General features: G+C 39.6%; 1 protein-coding gene across 1 annotated transcript in view; it reads left to right on the top strand.

Moving 5' to 3' along the window:
• PRKCI (protein kinase C iota) overlaps positions 1–20,066 on the top strand; it is an 87,567-nt gene that overhangs the window by 36,203 nt on the left and 31,298 nt on the right. Inside the window, exons 3-8 of the mRNA XM_026454904.2 lie at positions 4,172–4,261; positions 8,167–8,217; positions 12,381–12,466; positions 14,913–15,053; positions 18,131–18,185; positions 19,748–19,806. Coding sequence (XP_026310689.1) covers positions 4,172–4,261; positions 8,167–8,217; positions 12,381–12,466; positions 14,913–15,053; positions 18,131–18,185; positions 19,748–19,806 — 482 coding nt within the window. The remainder of the gene's footprint in view (positions 1–4,171; positions 4,262–8,166; positions 8,218–12,380; positions 12,467–14,912; positions 15,054–18,130; positions 18,186–19,747; positions 19,807–20,066) is intronic.

The raw sequence follows: 20,066 nt of genomic DNA, 5'->3' as shown, positions 1-20,066 counted from the left end.
TTTTTTTTTTTTTTTTTTTTTTTTTTTTTTTTGATGTATCTGTCTGGTTTTAGTAATACTGATGGATATTACTGGATCTTAGAATGAGTTTGAAACTATTCCCTCCTCCTCCATATTTTGGAATAGTTTGAGTAAGACTGGTATTAGTTTTTCTTTAAATGGCACTGAAGCCTTTGAGTCCTGGGCTTTTCTTTGCTGAGAGACTTTTTATTATGGCTTTGATCTCACTACTTGTTAGCAGTCTAGTCAGGTTTTGGATTTCTTCATGGTTCAGACTTGATAGGTTGTATGTGTCTAGGAGGTTATCCATTTCTTCTAGGCTTTCTGATTTGTTGGCATATAGTTGCTCACCATGACCTCTAATGATCCTTTGAATTTCTGCAGTATCAGTTGTATTGTCTCCTTTTTCATCTGTGATTTTATTTCTTTGGGTCTTGTCTCTCTTATTTTTAGTTCGGTTAAAGATTTGTTGATATTGTTTATGTTTTCAAAAAATCAGGTTTATGTTTTGTTGATCTTTTGTGTGTTTTGTTTCAATTTCATTCATTTGTATTCTGATCTTTATATTTCTTTTCTTCTACTAATTTTGTGTTTAGTTTGTTCTCCACAAAACACATCTTTTTTGAACGTTCTTTTTTTAAAGAACACATCTTTCTTGTTCTTTAAGATGCATTGTTAGTTTGTTCATTTAGAGCCTTTCTCATTTTTTAGATGTAGGCACTTATTACTTGCTCTAAACTCAGCTCTTAGTACTGCTTTCGCTGTATCCCATTGGTTTTGGTAGTATGTTGTGTTTCTATTTTCATTTTTTAAAGAAATTTTTCGATTTTCTTCTTGATTTTGTATTGACCCACTGGTTAATAAGGAGCATATTGTTAACTTTCATGTGTTTTTGTAGTTCCCAAAGTCCATCTTGTTACTGATTTCTAGTTTTGTTCCATTGTGGTCAAAGAAGATACTTACTAGTTTTTGTAGGTTAATAACAATATTTGGATTATACTAAGGAATTTTTATCTAGAGTTATAGAGATTTTGTCAGAATGCTGCCATGGTAGAGAATAAGTGGGTGGGTATATAGGGAAAAACAACATTTTGAAATATGTTTCAAATTTTCCAGAACAAACAGTTAAAAAGAACAGTTGGTGAACCTAGAGACAGGATTTCTATAATACTCGGTGGGCAACTTTGTCAGGGGCTGCAAGAGAGATCACCTAGAATAAGGGCTGAAAAGATGTCCTAGGTTTCAGCAGCTGGTTTCATGACCTTTGCAACCACAGTTTTGGTGTAGTGTTTGGGCTAAAACCTGGCAGCAGCATTTTGAGAAATGTGTGTAAGATAAGAACATGGAGAAAGGATATGATCACTATGTGAAAAAAAGTTGTTTCATTGTAAAAGATTGCAAACTTAATGATTTTTAAAATATTAAAGAGAAGTATATAGTGAAAAAAACAAAGACCCTGCTCCTTTTCCTTTCTCGTCTTCTCACCTGTTTCCTCCAGTTTTTAGTGTCTAGTTTTACTCTTGAGATTTGTGGCTACTGAATGAATGGAGTGTCAATCTGAATGGGAAAGAGATTTTTTTTTTTCCCCCTGAGACGAAGTCTCGCTCTTGTTGCCCAGGCTGGAGTGCAATGGTGTGATCTCGGTTCACTGCAACCTCCACCTCCCAGGTTCAAGTGATTCTCCTGCCTCAGCCTCCTGAGTAGCTGGGACAACAGGCATGTGCCACCACACCCGGCTAATTTTTGTAATTTTAGTAGAGACGGGGTTTTACCATGTTGGCCAAGCTGGTCTTGAACTCCTCAGGTGATCCACCTCCCTCGGCCTCCCAAGTGCTAGGATTACAGGTGTGAGCCACTGCGCCTGACCTGAAAGAGGTTTTTTTTTTTTTTTTTGAGACGGAGTCTCGCTCTGTCGCCCAGGCTGGAGTGCAGTGGCTGGATCTCAGCTCACTGCAAGCTCCGCCTCCCGGGTTTACGCCATTCTCCTGCCTCAACCTCCCAAGTAGCTGGGACTACAGGCGCCTGCCAACACGCCCAGCTAGTTTTTTTGTATTTTTTAGTACAGACGGGGTTTCACCGTGTTAGCCAGGATGCTCTCGATCTCCTGACCTCGTGATCCGCCCATCTCGTCCTCCCAAAGTGCTGGGATTACAGGCTTGAGCCACCACGCCCGGCCAAAAGAGATTTGGTTTTTGAGAGGGAGACTCAGAAACTCCTTTGCCTGATAAGAGCTAGGAAATAGAAAGAAAGAAAAAATGGAAATGGAACTGAGGAAGTAGGGATGCAGTGGTCAAGTGGGAGGAAAAAAAGGGAGAGGCACTCTTCTTTGAGAAGCCAGGAAAAACGACTTCATTTTACTTTCTCAGCAGACTGAGCTGTATGCTGGTGATTGAGGTTTGGATAGGGTTGGTGGCATCTATTGTATAGTAACTACAGGAATTAGCAAATCAATGGCAGAGAAAAGGACTCACTCTCACTGGCTCAGGTTCAAACTAGGCTCTAAAAGACTTCTTCTTCTTTTTTTTTTTTTGAGAGTCTTGCCTTGTTGCCCAGGCTGGAGTGCAGTAGCACAATCTTGACTCACTACACCCTCCGCCTCCTGGGTTCAATTGATTCTTCTGCCTCAGCCTCCTGAGTAGCTGGGACTATAGGCACACACCACTGTGCCTGGCTAATTTTTGTATTTTTAGTAGAGACGGCATTTCACCATGTTGCCTTGGCTGGTCTCGAACTCCTGACCTTAAGTGACCCACCTGCCTCAGCCTCCCAAACTATTGGGATTACAGGCCACCACACCTGGCCTGAATGACTTTTTCATTAAGGAATGCCATAGTCCAGGCAGATGTGCCACCTCATTGATTGCCAGGGGTGACTCAGTTGTCTGGCTAGTTGGGTAAGAGAGTTGTTTCTTCCGTCCCTTCTCTGTGTGTCTGTCACTAAAACTGTTCATTTACATTTCATAGCAGCTCAAGTGTGACTGTTCTTCCATAGTTTTGTAGCTTTTCATTTCTGTGACTCCTGTGAGGAGGCTCTGTCATGTGAAGGGAAAAATTTGATAAAATGATTACATGGAGACTTCTAACTAATCATATTGTGGCAATGGAACTACTTTCACTTCCTCTTTTAAACAAACAAGTAACAGAAAGCCTGCCCTTGGCCATACCCATTAGACACATAGCAGTGACAATTTAAACTGTGGTCAGTAGCCAGGAGTGGTGCTGCACATCTTTGGTCCCAGCTATTCGTGAGGCTGAGGCAGGAGAATTGCTTGAACCCAGGCGGAGGTTGCAGTGAGCCAAGATCACATCATTGCACTCCAGAATGGGCAACAAGAGCCAAATTCCATCTCAAAAAAAAAAATGTGGTCAGGAATAGATTCTGTTTGCTGTATTTGGGATATATCCAATGTTAAGAACAAAATGGCCAGGTGTGGTGGCTCATGCCCATAATCCCAGCACTTTGGGAGGCCCAAGTGGGAAGATTGCTTGAGCCCAGGAGGTCAAGGCTATAGTGAGCCATGATCCTGTCACTGCATTCAGCCTTGAGTGACAGAGTGAGACCCTGTCTCACCAAAAAAAAACCCAAAGAACAACATTTTATATCTATATAAATTAGTGTCTGTGAACCTCATGTAGTATTTTTGTACAAATACAAATGGAAGTTATGTTACCTACCTCAGAAAATTGAATTGTCTAAATAAATATCTAAATATTTGTCCTTAAGCCAGGCATGGTGCTTCACGCCTATAATCCCAGCACTTTGGGAGGCCGAGGCAGGCGGATCACCTCAGGTCAGGAGTTCGAGACCAGCCTGGACAACATGGTGAAACCCCGTCTCTACTAATATAAAAATTAGCTGGGTATGGTGGTGCACGCCTGTAATCCCAGCTGCTCAGGAAGCTGAGGCAGGAGAATCGCTTGAACCCGGGAGGCAGAGGTTGCAGTGAGCCAGGATCACGCCACTGTACTCCAGCCTGGGCAACAAGAGCAAAACTCCATCTCCAAATAATAATAATAATAATAAAAAGTAAATAAATATTTGTCCTTGTCACATATTTATGTTTATAAATATGAGATTATTTTTTCTCAAAATTTACATTATGAAATTTGTTTAGTAATCATCACATTTAGGGGTTTTAAAGTGACCATTACTTTACTTTTGTATTTTTTAGGAGACCCGTGTACCGTATCATCTCAGTTGGAGTTAGAAGAAGCCTTTAGACTTTATGAGCTAAACAAGGATTCTGAACTCTTGATTCATGGTAAGAGAGTAGTCATTTCATACTCGTCCAGAGTGATAATTTCTTTGACCATTTTGAAACATAACCTCAATGTCATTTTCTCAATCTCTGTGACTCATGCCTAAGTAATTGTCCTTATTTAGTAGTTTCTCACATGCTATAGAAGGTAAAATTAATCTGCTTCTTACAGTCTGGGGAATTTTGTGATCTCTGTATGTCTCGTTGGATATTAAAATTTGATTTCTTAGTGTATCATAGCAAGTTTATGATGTAAGTTAAAAATTGAGAGCCTGGGGAATCTAAGTCACTTACTTGAAATTTTATAATGTATACAAATAGTGACCTCCAAAGGTAAGGTATCTTAAATATCCTTTCTTTTGCTTAAAGGTTAATAGTGAAACTATTTACATGATTTCTATATTTATTTTTGGAACAGAGTCTCACTCTGTCACCCAGGCTGGAGTGCAGTGGCATGATCTCAGCCCACTGCAACCTCTGCCTCCCGGGTTCAAGCGCGCCTCAGCCTCCCAAGTAGCTGGGATTACAGGCGTGCACCACCGTGGCTGGCTAATTTTTGTATTTGTAGTAGAGGTAGGGTTTCACCATGTTGGCCAGGCTGGTCTCAAACTCCTTGCCTCAAGAGATCCGCCTGCCTTGGTCTCCCAAAGCACTGAGATTACAGGCATGAGCCACTGCACCCGGCCCATTTACATGATGCTTTAGAGGCATTAGTATGTTTAAACCTCAGCAACCTTGCCCAGCGTGGTGGCTCACGCCTGTAATCCCAGCACTTTGGGAGGCCGAGACGGGTGGATCACGAGGTCAGGAGATCGAGACCATCCTGGCGAACATGGTGAAACCCCATCTCTACTAAAAATACAAAAAAATTAGCCGGGCGTGGTGGCGGGTGCCTGTAGTCCCAGCTTCTAGAGAAGCTGAAGCAGGAGAATGGCGTGAACCTGGGAGGCAGCGGAGCTTGCAGTGAGCGGAGATCGCGCCACTGCACTCCACCCTGGGCGACAGAGCGAGACTCTGTCTCAAAAAAACCTCAGCAACCTTGAGATGTAGGAAGTGGCATAAAAAGAAGTAACCTAAACTCAGTTATCATATATGTAACTGGCACATTGTAGACCTGGATTGTGAATCTAGGAATTCTGATTCCAAATTTGTGTTTATTTCATTCAACTATGCTAACCCTCAAACTTTTTTTGTCATGTAAAACTTTTTTTTTTTTTTGAGGCAGTTTCTCTCGCTCTGTATCCCAGGCTGGAATGCATTGGTGCAGTCATAGCTCACTGCAGCCTTGACTTCCCAGGTTCAAGCGATCCTCCCACCTCCTGAGTAACTGGGACCACAGACACTGCCACACCACTATGACTGGCTAATCTTTTTTGTGTGTGTGGAGATCGGATAGCACTACGATGCCCAGGCTGGTCTCAAACTCCTGGGCTTAAGGAGTCCTACCACCTGGGCCTCCCGAAGTGCTGGGATTAGAGGTGTGAACCACTGTGCCCACCCAAGAACCTCTTAATATACTGCATTTAATTGCAATGTATTGGCAGTATTTCATTGAACATTTTTGAGAGCTGTGAGACCAGACTTAGGAAACTTTTAAAAAAGTGAAACAAATGTAAATCTTTCCTTAAGTATAATCATTTCAGTGCCTTGTTACTATTTCTTTGTATTTTCCTTTACAGTGTATTTTTTTAAAAAAACAGTGGTTTGATTTTATCTTTTTTTTTTTTTTTTTGAGACAGTTTCACTCTGTTGCCCAGGCTAGAGGGCAGCGGCACAATCTCAACTCACTGCAACCTCGGCCTCTTGTGTTCAAGTGATTCTCATATCTCAACCTCCAAAGTACCTGGGATTACAGGCGCCTACCACCATGCCCAGCTAATTTTTGTATTTTTAGTAGAGATGGGGTTTTACCATGTTGGCCAGGCTAGTCTCAAACTACTGACCTCAGGTGATCTGCCTGCCTTGCCCTCCCAAAGTTTTGGGATTACAGGCGTCAGCCAGCACACTTGGCCTGATTTTTTCTACCTCCAGAATTTGACATAGTGACTCACAAGGGATCCATAATGTACTTTGTTGAGATTCTTTTTTTTTTTTTTTTTGAGACGGAGTCTTGTTCTGTCGCCCAGGCTGGAGTACAGTAGCTGGATCTCAGCTCACTGCAAGCTCCGCCTCCCGGGTTCCCGCCATTCTCCTGCCTCAGCCTCCGGAGTAGCTGGGACCACAGGCGCCCGGCACCTCGCCCAGCTAGTTTTTTTTTTGTATTTTTTAGTAGAGACGGGGTTTCACCATGTTAGCCAGGATGGTCTCGATCTGCTGACCTCGTGATCCGCCCGTCTCGGCCTCCCAAAGTGCTGGGATTACAGGCTTGAGCCACCGCGCCCTGCGAGATTCTAATAGGACTTTAAGAATCTATTTTTTTGTCATCTCTTTCCAGAATAAAATTACAATGAATGCATAAAGAAGTGATTGATGAATGGTATTAAACAGTTTTAAGTCTTATTGCCTTTTAATACTACATCACAGATGCTTTCAGAAGCTAGCTTATGTTTCAGCTTTTAAAAATATGCATTAGGAACTGTGCTTCCTGTAGTCTGTGCTGTTTATTTTTATTTATTTATTTATTTTTTTGAGACGGAGTCTCACTCTGTAGCCCAGGCTGGAGTGCAGTGGCCAGATCCCAGCGCACTGCAAGCTCCGCCTCCCGGGTTTACGCCATTCTCCTGCCTCAGCCTTCCGAGTAGCTGGGACTACAGGCGCCCGCCACCTCACCCGGCTAATTTTTTGTATTTTTTTTAGTAGAGACGGGGTTTCACCATGTTAGCCAGGATGGTCTCGATTTACTGACCTTGTGATCCGCCGTCTCGGCCTCCCAAAGTGCTGGGATTACAGGTTTGAGCCACCGCGCCTGGCCCTGTCTGTGCTCTTTATTAAGCTGTGTCCTTTAGTACATCACAGACTAGCAATAGCTGACTAGATATTCATAAATACATTGTTGCTTTATATTCTACCTTGTTATAAAAATGGTTTGAATCAGTATATAAATTTATAGTTTCTAATGTAAATTTACATTTTTTATTTTGGTACTGTTTCTGGTGTTAATTTATTCCTAATTAGTATACATCTTTTAAAAACTAATATGTTTCATATTTGTATACATTTTGTAATTTAATTTTCATCCTTCGTTGTGACATACTTGTCCTGCTATACCAAGGATTTAACGAAATGCTAGTTAATGATTTATTTAAGGATCAGAAAATAATGATGTAACAGGGACTGGAATTAGTAATTTGAGCTTCTGATGCTTTGGTTTTTTGTTTTGTTTTGTTTCTGTTTTTTGTTTCTGAGATGGTGTGTCACTCTGTCGCCTGGGCTGGAATGCAGTGGCATGATTGCAGTGCATTGCAACCTTCGCCTCCCAGGTTCAAGTGATTCCTGGGCCTCAGCCTCCCAAGTAGCTGGTATTATAGGCATGCCACCATGCCAGGCTAATAGGCTAATTGTTTTTTGTATTTTTTGGTAGAGACAGAGTTTTACCATGTTGGCCAGGCTGGCATCTCCTGACCTCAAGTGATCCACCCACCTTGGCCTTTCAGAGTGCTGGGATTAGAGGCGTAAGCCACCATGACCAGCCTAATGCATTGTTTATAGATATGTTTGTTTTTATAATACCTTTTTTTATTTTTTATTTTAATATCAACAAAGCAAAGGCAAATAAAACCTTCTTTTATATGGCCTTGGTAAAATGAATCTCTTTGGCAAATAATATTGACCGCATGCTATCTTGTCTCAAATGAAGAGAGGGTCAGGTTGAAATCTGGGTCAGTGTCTTTTACATTTGAATTTTAAATTCTGTGTAATTTGTATGTTTTAAATATGCTGTTAACTCATGTTCATTTATTTTCTTTCAGTGTTCCCTTGTGTACCAGAACGTCCTGGGATGCCTTGTCCGGGAGAAGATAGTGAGTGTTTATATACTTCATACCTTTTGCAAGAGTTACTATGCTATGGTACAAATGAAAAAGAAATCTGAGATAGAATTTTTAGCTAGGTGCAGTGGACAGTGGCTAATGCCTGTAATCCCAGCACTGTGGGAGGCTGAGGTGGGAGGATCGTTTAAGCCCAGGAGTTCAAGACCAGCCTGGGCAAAAAGTGAGACTTTGTCTTTCCAAAAACACACAAAAAAGTTAGCATGGTATGTGCCTATAATCTCAGCTACTTGGGAGGTTGAAGTGGGAGGATCCCTTGAGCCCAGGAGTTTGAGGCTACAGTGACTCTAGTGTGGGTGATAGAGATAGGCCTTGTCTCAAGGAAAAAAAAAAAAAGGAAATAGAAGTTCTAAGTCATTTGATTTCTTTTCCATTTTTCAGTCAATTTAAAATATATTAGTGACTGCCCAAATGCTACTTTTGCCAGATCAAATTCAGATAGTTCTTAGTTACAACTTACATAATTGTCTGTTGCACATATGAAAGGAAAATTAAGTTAAATTTAAGTTTTAAAATTTAATTTTGGAAATGTTCAAACCTATGCAGAGGTTGAAACAACATTGAAAACAAGAATACCTATATATCCTTTGCCCAGATTTACCAATTTTTAACATTTTCCCTGTTTGCTTTATCTCTGTATCTGTCTATGTCTATGCATGCAAGTTATACATAACAAACACACTTGTTTTTTTTTTTGTTATACCACTTGAGAGTGACATGACACTCAGTACATGTCGTTAGGAATTGGCTTTTATTTTTCTGCAGTGGTTTTTTTTTTTTTTTTTTTAACAATTACTAAGTCACTGTTTTTTTTTTGTTTTTTTTTTTTTTTTAAGACAGAGTCTCGCTTTCTCACCCAGGCTGGAGTGCAGTGGCGCAATCTTGGCTCATTGCAACCTCCTCCTCTAGGGTTCAAGTAATTCTCCTACCTCAGACTCCTGAGTACCTGGGATTACAGGCGCCGCTAACATGCCCAGCTTAGTTTTGTATTTTTAGTAGAGTTGAGGTTTCACCGTGTTGGCCAGGCTGGTCTCAAACTGCTGACCTCAGGTGATCTACCCACCTCAGTCTCCCGAAGCTCTGGGATTATAGGCATGAGCCACTGCACCTGGCCCCAAGTCACTTATTAAATGTCTTAAATATTGCAGACTTCCTACAACTGACCCAGAGAAATGTGTATATTTATTAGATCTCCAACTCCTAGTAACTTCAGGTAACCAACCATAGTCCACAGTGGAACAATGGTTCTTACCCTTGGACACATTAAAATTGTGGGATGCAGGGAATGATCAATGCCAGATTTCCATCCCCAAGCCTAATGAATTAGTCTGTAAGTGAGATCTGGACATCTTTGTATTTTAAAACTAACTCTCAAAATGTAGCCATTGGGGTCCATGGTGTCAGCTTCACCTGAGAACTGGATAGAAACTGCGCTCAGGCCGGGTGCAGTGGCTCATGTAATCCTAGCACTTTGGGAGGCTGAGGTGAGCAGATCACCTTGAGGTCAGGAGTTCAAGACCAGCCTGGCCAACATGGTGACAGCCCACCTCTACTAAAAATACAAAAAAGTTAGCCAGGTGTGGTGATGCATGCCTGTAATCCAGCTACCTGGGAGGCTGAGGCAGGAGAATTGCTTGAACCTGGAAGGCGGAGGTTGCAGTGAGCTGAGATCACGCCACTGGGCAACAGAGCGAGACTGTCTCAAAAACAAAAAAAATGCACTGCAATCTACGTGATTCATAAACTCTTGGACTGGGGCTGAGCTACCAGGTTTAACAAACTCTTCACGTGATTCTGATGCACACTAAAGTTTGAGAACCACCACTTAAAAGCTTCCCCAGGTCAGGAATTGTTAACAGAATTTCTTTGGAATATCTAAGCCAAATGTTACTATTAATGAGATGCACTAAAAGAGTCCAACTACTCTTTGTTCTAATGTAATTTAAGTATGCAAACCTATGTTTGATTATAAGTTATTGCTTTTGGTATTTGGCATAATTTACTAATTGTGGATATTAGGCAACTCAATTTCATTTGTGGTTTCTGCACATGCTCATGACTTTAGAAGGAATAGTGGTAAATGTTTTGCTTTGAATTAATTGAAATAGCTCTAAACTTTCAATTCTGTATTAAGCTATCCTAAGAGTTCTAATTGAGAGCATTGCAACTGGTCTTTAGTATCTTAATTTTAAATAGTAAACCCATTGCTACATTTGTTTTAAAATGTGACTTTGGGAACCTAATGTAATCTTTCTGTGGTATTAACTATCACTGTTATTACCATTACTGTGGGATGTTATTATTAATGACTAATAGACAATATATATAATAATGATGAACTTAAAAATATGAAGGTGGACTAGATTTGATCATTTGGAACCTCTTTCTCTAACTATACTTAAGAAACATATTAATATAAAGACTACTGGATGAAAAGTTGTTGGGGAAAAAGATACGCTTTTGGTACAAAATATCTCTTTACAGATAGTTACAAAGAGTGAAATGTACCTTTACAGTGAAGAGATCTAGCAGTCAATACCTTTAATGATTATTGAACATCAGTAGTGGGAGTTGATATTCTGACATTTGTGTACCTCGTGAGAGGTAATGAGATAAGAAATATGCAACATTACCTATGTATTGTTTTTGCCAAAGGTATTTAATACTGCCTCTAATTGTAAGTAAACAGACAAACCCAGAATGTGGGATATAATATGAAACAACTAATGAGACTCTTTAAATAAATAATAAATAAATAAATAAATAAGTCAACATCATGAAAAAGAAGTAGCAACAAATAAGGCAGAGTGAATGTTTTAGAATGTTAAGGAGACCAAAAAAGCATGATCAAATGCAGTCCCTGAATCTTGATTACATCCTGGATAGAAAAAGTGAGCTTTGAAAGTCACTTTGGGGCCGGGCACAGTGGCCCACGCCTGTAATCCCTGCACTTTGGGAGGCTGAGGCAGGCAGATCACTTGAGGTCAGTGTTTGAGACCCGCCTGGCGAACATGGCAAAACCCTGTCTTTACTAAAAATACAAAAATTAGCCAAGTGTGGTGGCGTGTACCTGCAATCCCAGCTATTTGGGTGGCTGAGGCAGGAGAATTGCTTAAACCCAGGAGGTGGAGGTTGCAGTGGGCTGAGATTGCACCACTGGATTCCAGTCTGGGTGATAGAGTGAGACTATGTCTCAAAAAAGAAAGTCACTTTGAGAGCAGTTAGGGAAGTTTGTATATGAATTGTATATTGGTTGATATTGAATTAATACTGATTTTCTAAGACATGGTAATGGTATTGTGGTTAGGTAGAATTGGGTCAAGTGGAGGGGGTGGAATATCCTTAATCTCAGACAATGGATACTTGGGTATTTAAGGGTATTTAAGTGTCATGATATCTGCATTTTACTTCCAAGTAATTCAGAAAAAAAAAAGTATGTTTTTTTATAGTGAAGAAAGTAAATATGACAAAACATGAATAATTGGTAAATCTCGGTGGAAGATGAAGGTGTCTATTCTTTTACCTTTGTAAAGGGAATAAAAGATGTGGGATTAAAAGATGTTCAAAATAAAAAGTTGAAGGAAAATTTTTAAAAAGAAAAGCAGTAGTAGGCTGGGTGCGTTGGCTCACACCCGTAATCCCAGCACTTTGGGAGGCCGAGGTGGGTGGATCATCTGAGGTTGGGAGTTCAAGCCAGCCTGACCAACATGGAGAAATCCCATCTTTACTAAAAATACAAAACTAGCTGGGCATGGTGGCACATCCCTGTAATCCCAGCTACTCGGGAGGCTGAGGCAGGAGAGTCGCTTGAACCTGGGAGGTGGAGGTTGCAGTGAGCTGAGACTGTGCCATTGCACTCCAGTCTGGGTGACAGGTGACAGAGCAAGACTCAGTCTCACAAAAAAAAAAAAAAAAAAAAAAAAAAAGACAAGCAGTAGTAGTCAAATATTTATACCCTGTGGATTATTTTTGTCTGGTCCCTTGATGAATCTATTTTACTTTTTGATGTTCACGTTTTTATCCGTATTTTTTTTTCTTGCAATGAGTATCATGAAAAAAATTACAGACTTAATTATAAAATGACTTTTACTCACACTTGCTCTTTTTTCTTTTTTTAACTATTACTCTCTCTTCAGAATCCATCTACCGTAGAGGTGCACGCCGCTGGAGAAAGCTTTATTGTGCCAATGGCCACACTTTCCAAGCCAAGCGTTTCAACAGGGTAAACATAGTTTGTTGAATGCTGATAATCTGAGACAGCTATTTTTTTCCTTTCTGCTATGAAAGAAAGGTAGTTTGTTATTAAGGCTTGTTACACACTTTTAAATACATAAGTAACATGACCTTACATTTCCAATTTGCCTGAGGCAGTATGCCTATAATTTTTAATAGCATCTCTTTTTCACTCTTAAAAATGCTCCAGGCCAAGGGTGGTGGCTCAGGCCTATAATCCCAGCACTTTGGGAGGCCAAGGCTGCCGGATCAGTTGAGGCCAGGAGTTCAAGCCTGGCCAACATGGCAAAACCTTATCTCTATTAAAAATACAAAAATTAGCCGGCTGCAGTGGCGTGTGCCTGTAGTCCCAGCTACTCGGGAGACTGAGGCAGGAGAATCACTTGAGTCTGGGAGGCAGAGGTTGCAGTGAGCCGAGATTGTGCCACTGCACTCCAGCCTGGGCAATGGAGCAAGACCCAGTCTCAAAAAAAAGCTCCAGATTGGATGATTAATGATTCCACATAATATACCCTAGCTGTAAGAAAATTGGATTTTAAAATATAATTTAAGGCAGCCAGAAAACAAACAAGGTTTATTTTCTTTATTTAATCTTTATTTTGCCAGTTAGTGTTATAATTTGATTTTCACGGTTTAGAAAATAATAATAGCAAACACTTATCTGGGTTGTACTGTATACCAGGCACTTTTCCAAATGCTTTATATACATTGATTCATTTAATCCTTACAACAACCCTGTGAGATAGGTACTATATATTTCCACTTTATAGATGGCAAAACTCAAGTGCAGGCCTGTTAAGTAACTTGCCCAAGATCATACAGCTAGTAAGTGATAGAACCAAAGTTTGAAAGCAGCAGTCTGTCTTCAGAAGTAAGTTATTAATTTATTATTTATTTATTTATTTATTTTAAAGATGGAGTCCTGCTGTATCACCCAGGCTGGAGTGCAATGGCACAGTCTCGGCTCACTGCAACCTGCATCTCCTGGGTTCAAGAGATTCTTGTGCCTCAGCCTCCTGAGTACCTGGGACTACAGGTGTCAGCCAACAGGCCTGGCTGTTTTTTGTATTTTTAGTAGAGACGGAGTTTTACCTTGTTGGCCAAGCTGGTCTCAAACTCCTGACCTCACCTGATACATCCGCCTCAGCCTCCCAACGTGCTGGGATTACAGGTATAAGCCACCATGCCTGGCCAGAAGTGAAGTTTTTAAATACTCTTGATAACTGCAAATTTTTGAATGCCATTTCCATTCTAAAATTAATGCCATGTCCTAAATTAATTAATGTAAATAGAAACCACCACCCGAAATCCCTCTCCAAGCTCTTTTACTTCCAGTAGCACTGACATTTAAGAAGGCTTTGAGGCTGGGTGCAATGGTACCTGCCTGTAATTCCAGCAGTTTGGGAGGCTGAGAAGGGGGAACACTGAAGCCCAGGAGTTCGAGACCAGCCAGGGCAATGTAGTGAGATCCCATCTCTACAAAAAATACAGTCATTAGCGGGGCATGGTGGTACACACCTGTAGTCCTAGCTACTCAGGAAGCTTGAGCCCAGGAGGTTGAGGCTGCAGTGAATCAAAGTGAGTCCACTGGACTGCAGCCTGGCTAACAGAGCAAGACACTGTCTCTTAAAAATAAATAAATAAATAAAAAGAAAGACTGAGTGTGGTGGCTCACAGATGTAATCCCAGCACTTTGGGAGGCCAAGGTGGGTGGATCACCTGAGGTCCAGGAGTTTGAGACCAGCCTGACCAGCATGGTGAAATCCCGTCTCTACTAAAAATACAAAACGTAGCCAGGTATGGTGGCGCATGCCTGTAATCCCAGCTACGCTAGAGGCTGAGGCAGGGGAATCACTTGAACCTGGGAGGTGGAGGTTGCAGTGAGCTGAGATTGTGCTATTGCATTCCAGCCTGGGCAACAAGAGCAAAACTCCATCTCAAATTAAAAAAAAAAAAAAAAAAAAAGGGAGAGAGGGAAGGAAGGAAGGAGGGAGGCTTTGAAAGGAAAAATCACTTTAGGTTATTGCTCTTTAAGAAAACAGAGCTTTGGTTTGACCTCTGAACAGCCTGCAAGGTTAATGTTTGCTTAGGAGTCATTCGATGGCTTTTTCTGCCATGTATATTTCTAATTTAATTCACTTTTTCTGTTTTCATTATTCTGAACTTAATTATGTAAAGACTGAAAATTCTTAGACTTAGAAAGAAATGTGGTTGCAAGTTTCACTGTCTGTTTAAAATAAGCTCTGTTTTTCACTGACCTTCATAGCTTTTAAAAAATTATGTATGAAGAAGCTTTGTTTTGCTTTTGTTTTTGTTTTTGTTTTTGTCGTGGGCTGACAGTTGACACCATGACAAAGGGAATTGAGTCAGCAAACTGGGAAATGATTATGACCTTCTTTTTGGTTAATAAAATATTGTTGAATTACTCTTTTCAGCGTGCTCACTGTGCCATCTGCACAGACCGAATATGGGGACTTGGACGCCAAGGATATAAGTGCATCAACTGCAAACTCTTGGTTCATAAGAAGTGCCATAAACTCGTCACAATTGAATGTGGGCGGCATTCCTTGCCACCGGTAAGATACAGCTGTCTGTCCTTTTTTTTTTTTTCTTTTTTTTTTTAAGAGCGTGCTTGATAAACACTACTGGAACAGAGTGCTAAAATAGGGAGGTGTTCAGGAATTATGACACAACAGAGTAGCTACAGAGTGTGGGTAGGAATACCTTACGTTCCTGTTAACATACCTTGAACTTTGGAACTTCGAAATATCTGTGGTAATATTTGTTTGTGGGATACAGTTAGCTTCTTTGACCTACTATAAAATCCTCTGGTCTAAATTAGGAAACTATAGAGAGAACCATTTAAGAGACTTTTTTCCCCTCTCCTTTAATCTGAACATATTAGTTTATAGCTCACGTTATTCTGGCATCTCTCCTAAGCAGATATCAGGTAAGAAGAGTCAAAGATATCATGTTTGCTATTTAAAGTGTGAGATTACTGGGAAGGAAAGCATTTAAAATTTTTATTTATCAATTTCTATTTTAAGTATATAAGTAAAATATGTTTGATATAAAAAAATACAGAATACAGATGAATAAAAAAAAATTAAGTAAAAGTCCACATATATTCTACCATCTAAAGGTAATTGTCATTTGCCCAGAACTTTTCCTGTGCAAATTTATATGCATAAACATTCTTAACTTTCCATATGGAAAAAATGTAAACATGTATAAGAGTAGGTAGAACACTATAATGAACTCCCATGTACTAGAGACCCAGCTCCAACAGTTATCAACTCATGACTAATCTTGGTTTCATCTGTACCCCATTCACTTAACTTCCCCTTGCCCTGTGTTATTTTCAAACAAATCTCAGACATATTTCAGTATGTACCTCTAAAAGAGAAGGACTTTTTAAAAAACTAACTAAAAAACAAATTCCTTATGTCAAATATCCAGTAAGTGTTCTATATCTAAAATTATAAATATTATAATTTTTTGTATAGTTTTCATTATGAATCAGGATCCAAATGAAGTCCACCTGTACAGTTGATTGATCTCTTAGATATTTTTTAACTTACTGGTTCTTCATTTATTGCTCTCTCTTCTTTTTTTCCTTACAATTTAATTGTAAAAGAAACATTTGTTTGTCATTTACACTGTTGCAGAATTTGGCTCATTACTTCTCCATGGTTATGTTCAGTATGTTATTGTCTTCTTTATTCTTTTGTCTTGTACAGTAGTTGGATGTCCAGGTTTAATTAGATTCTGGGGTTTGTTCATTTGTTTTTTGGTGGCTTGTTTTTCAGTCAACTTTACAGAGGGTTGTTTATCCACCAGAGGGCACATGTGCTTGCGTGTGTCTTTTTATTGTTGTTTTGAGACAGAACCTCGCTCTGTCTCCCAGGCTGGAATGTAGTGGCGCGATCTTGGCTCACTGCAACATCCGCCTCCTGGGTTCAAGCGATTCTCCTGCCTCAGCTTCCCAAGTAACTGGAATTACAGGTGTGTGCCACCACGCCCAGCTAATTTTCATGTTTTCAGTAGAGACAGGGTTTTGCCATGTTGGCCAGGCTGGTCTTGAATTCCTGACCCCAGGTGATCCACCCACATTGGTCTCCCAAAGTGCTGGAATTACAGGTGTGAGCCACTGCACCTGGCCAGTCTTAGTGAACTTTCTGGCAAATCTTACTTCCTTAAGGATCCAGAATTAGAATTACTGCGTTAAAAGATATGCATTTAAAAAGATACCTGGATGCAGCTTGTCTAAGTGTATTGCCTGTCGATCAGCCCTGCTCCACAAAGAACAGTCAAAAAAAGAAAGAAAGAAAAATACCTGGATGCATCTTTCTAAATTGTTCTTTAGAATTGTTATTCCATGTTTATTCATGGGACTTTCTTTGGACGTTGTGAAAGCAGGTTATTACTGGTAGTTCTTTGATATTAGAATTCTTTAATTAGTTCATATAAGCTTAGGAATGGGTTTGTAGTAAAGGGGAAAATCCAATCTTAAGGAAAAACAGAAGGCTGAATATTTCCAACATAATTTATATAGATTACTGTTAATATTTTTAAGTATTATTTGGTGACATATGGAAGGAAAGGGGGCAGGGTTAGTGATTATATTGGAAATTTAGGATGGGATTAAATGCATTTAAAAATCCTTAAGCTTACTTATGAGCCTGTCTTTAAGGCAGCCTTGAAGTGCTAACTGTATCATTAATGTTCTTTCTCAAGTTTACTTTTTCCTGCTGGTATTCATTAAATGTGAGTCTAAGAATAAATCAGTAATAACTTGGGTTTGAATTTACCTTTTTCCTGAGATTATTCGCCTTTTTTTTGGGTAAGTTAGTTCCTAGGAAGTATTTTTTTTCTCTTTTTTGGGGCCACTGACACCCTTGAGAATCTTCAGGAAAATGAGAAACCCACAAAATTTTACATGTAATTTTAAGGTGTTTTAGATATCCTGAAGTCTACCCCTGCGCCCCAGCTAAAGAATACATATTCCAGAGACTTATTTTTGCCAAAGATTTGAAGTGGAGCTTGAAGGAAGAATAGGTAGTGTTGAAGAAAAACAAAGCAGAATATATGGCAGTTTAATTTGATTTTTTTTTTTTTTTCTTTGAGACGGAGTCTTGCTCTGTTGCCCGGGCTGGAGTGCAGTGGCCGGATCTCAGCTCACTGCAAGCTCCGCCTCCCAGGTTTACGCCATTCTCCTGCCTCAGCCTCCTGAGTAGCTGGGACTACAGGCACCCGCCACCTCACCCGGCTAGTTTTTTGTATTTTTATTAGAGACGGGGTTTCACTGTGTTAGCCAGGATGGTCTCGATCTCCTGACCTTGTGATCTGCCCGTCTCGGCCTCCCAAAGTGCTGGGATTACAGGCTTGAGCCACCGCGCCCGGCCTTAATTTGATTTCTAATTGGTGGTCTGAAATTAGTTTTGTATTTTCTGTAAAATGTGACTAACATTACCTCATTCATAGCAGTATTGTATAGTTTCATAAAACAAAATTAAAAGTAAATATAATTCTCACTTAAGTTATATTCTTTCAAAATTAAATCTTAATATGCTGTGTATTGTTGAAGTAGTGTTGTTTCTGGGTGTAATAGAGGTACTCCACTGAGTTACTGTGTCTTTGGAAATGTTTGTAGGAACCAGTGATGCCCATGGATCAGTCATCCATGCATTCTGACCATGCACAGACAGGTAAGAGCGGTACTGGCACAACCCATTGTTCATTCACAGAGTAGCATGTAAAGACTTACTTAGGTGACTCTCTTACCCAAGTTTAACAACATTTATTTCTTTCCAATTAAAAGTAAATACATATATTTTGCTGTGGTAAAATCACACAATTTAACATACACATTTGGCATTTTTAAAAGTCAACTATGCGCTGGGTGTGTTAGCTCACATCTATAATCTCAGCACTTTGGGAGGTAGAGGCAGGAGGATCCCTTGAGCCCAGGAGTTCAAGACCAGCCTGGCCAACATAGGGAGACCCTGTCTCTATTTGGAAAAAAAAAAAAAAAAAAAAAGATGTAAACTACAACAGATGACTATTTTTTCTAGTTCACATACATTTCTTTTGAGACTCCTTTAAATTCAGCAAACTCAGTTTTTTTCCATAATGAAAACCATGAAGCTGATTTTGTGACCCATGTTGACTGTGTTCAGGTGACTTGTTTTTTTCTTTTTCTTTCGAGACAGAGTCTTGCTCTGTTACCCAAGCTGGAGTGCAGTGGTGCGATCTTGGCTCACTGCAACCTCCACCTCCCAGGTTCAAGTGGTTCTCCTGCTTCAGCCTCCTGAGTATCTGGGATTACAGGTTCATGCCACCATGCCCAGCTAGTTTTTTTGTATTTTTAGTAGAGACGAGGTTTCACCATGTTGGCCAGCTGGTCTGGAATTCCTGACCTCAGGTGATCTGCCCGCCTTGGCCTCCCAAAGTGCTGGGATTACAGGCGTGAGCCACTGCGCCCAGGCAAAGTGACTTGTTTTTATTAAAAGCTTTATTATCAGAAGTAGAAATTAGGTGAAAGATAGAGAGATGCAATATAGGAAATTCCAGGAAGATGGTGTAAGTGAAAATGTTAGATAGGTACAAAACCTTAAACATGTATCTGGAAAATTTGGAGAGCAGTGAAAGGAGGTAGAACAGCATGATCTTCTCTGGACTAAATCAAGAAAGGGAAAACAAGGGAGTTTTTCTGGAAAGACAAGATGCAATCTCGTAGTCATAGAAAGATCAGCTCTATGAAATGTAGGCTGTGTTTTTTTGCCCCAAGTAAGTAGCTTTAAGAAGTAGAAGTTCCATTCTTGTCTGTTCTTTACTTCACCATTGTGGTAGTCAGGAAAATTTTGAGTACAATGGAGTGAGAAGTGAAAACCAGAGGTCCTGTATCTCTATGTCTTAATCATAGTAAAAAGTTTAAGCATATCTTACAGAGTCATTCATTTAGAAGGAAGTGTTTGATTAATTTGTAAAGAAGAGAAATGTTTTAAAAATAACAAAAGTACTTGTTAAATGCAGTACTTGGCTACCAGGTTGTAATGCTTGCTCTCTTTACCCTCACTAAAGATTGGGATTTAACTATTGTGTTTACATACAATTTGTTATTAGTAGGACAGGTATTCAGTTTTAAATAAGGAAATTTATTCAGAAGTAAAATCTAAAATAAAAATCAGGAGATAATTTTTATTTCAGACTCATTAATGGTTGCTGTTTTTTTCTCCCTGTACCTTTTTATTTTAAAATGGGTTTTTAGTAATTCCATACAATCCTTCAAGTCATGAGAGTTTGGATCAAGTTGGTGAAGAAAAAGAGGTAAGATAATTTGTCTTATTGTACATTATGTCATTAGCTTTTTAATAACGCTCAGGAGTTTAAAAGTATGACATATTGACCTGCTTAGACTTTAGATCATAATGGTGAAATACAAAAATGATTTGTGATGATTCCAGAGTTTTGTTCTCATTTAATTTACTAATTAAATCACTAATTTAAACTAGGAAATAATTTAGTGGGATAGCTTATTTTCATTTTAAAATAACTGAATCTAAATATCACAATGTATTTGATACTGT

The sequence above is a fragment of the Piliocolobus tephrosceles genome, chromosome 2, assembly GCF_002776525.5.
Source record: "Piliocolobus tephrosceles isolate RC106 chromosome 2, ASM277652v3, whole genome shotgun sequence".
Lineage (NCBI taxonomy): Eukaryota > Metazoa > Chordata > Mammalia > Primates > Cercopithecidae > Piliocolobus > Piliocolobus tephrosceles.
The sequence above is the reverse complement of the archived record's forward strand: the minus strand, read 5'-3'. Positions and strand labels throughout refer to the sequence as shown.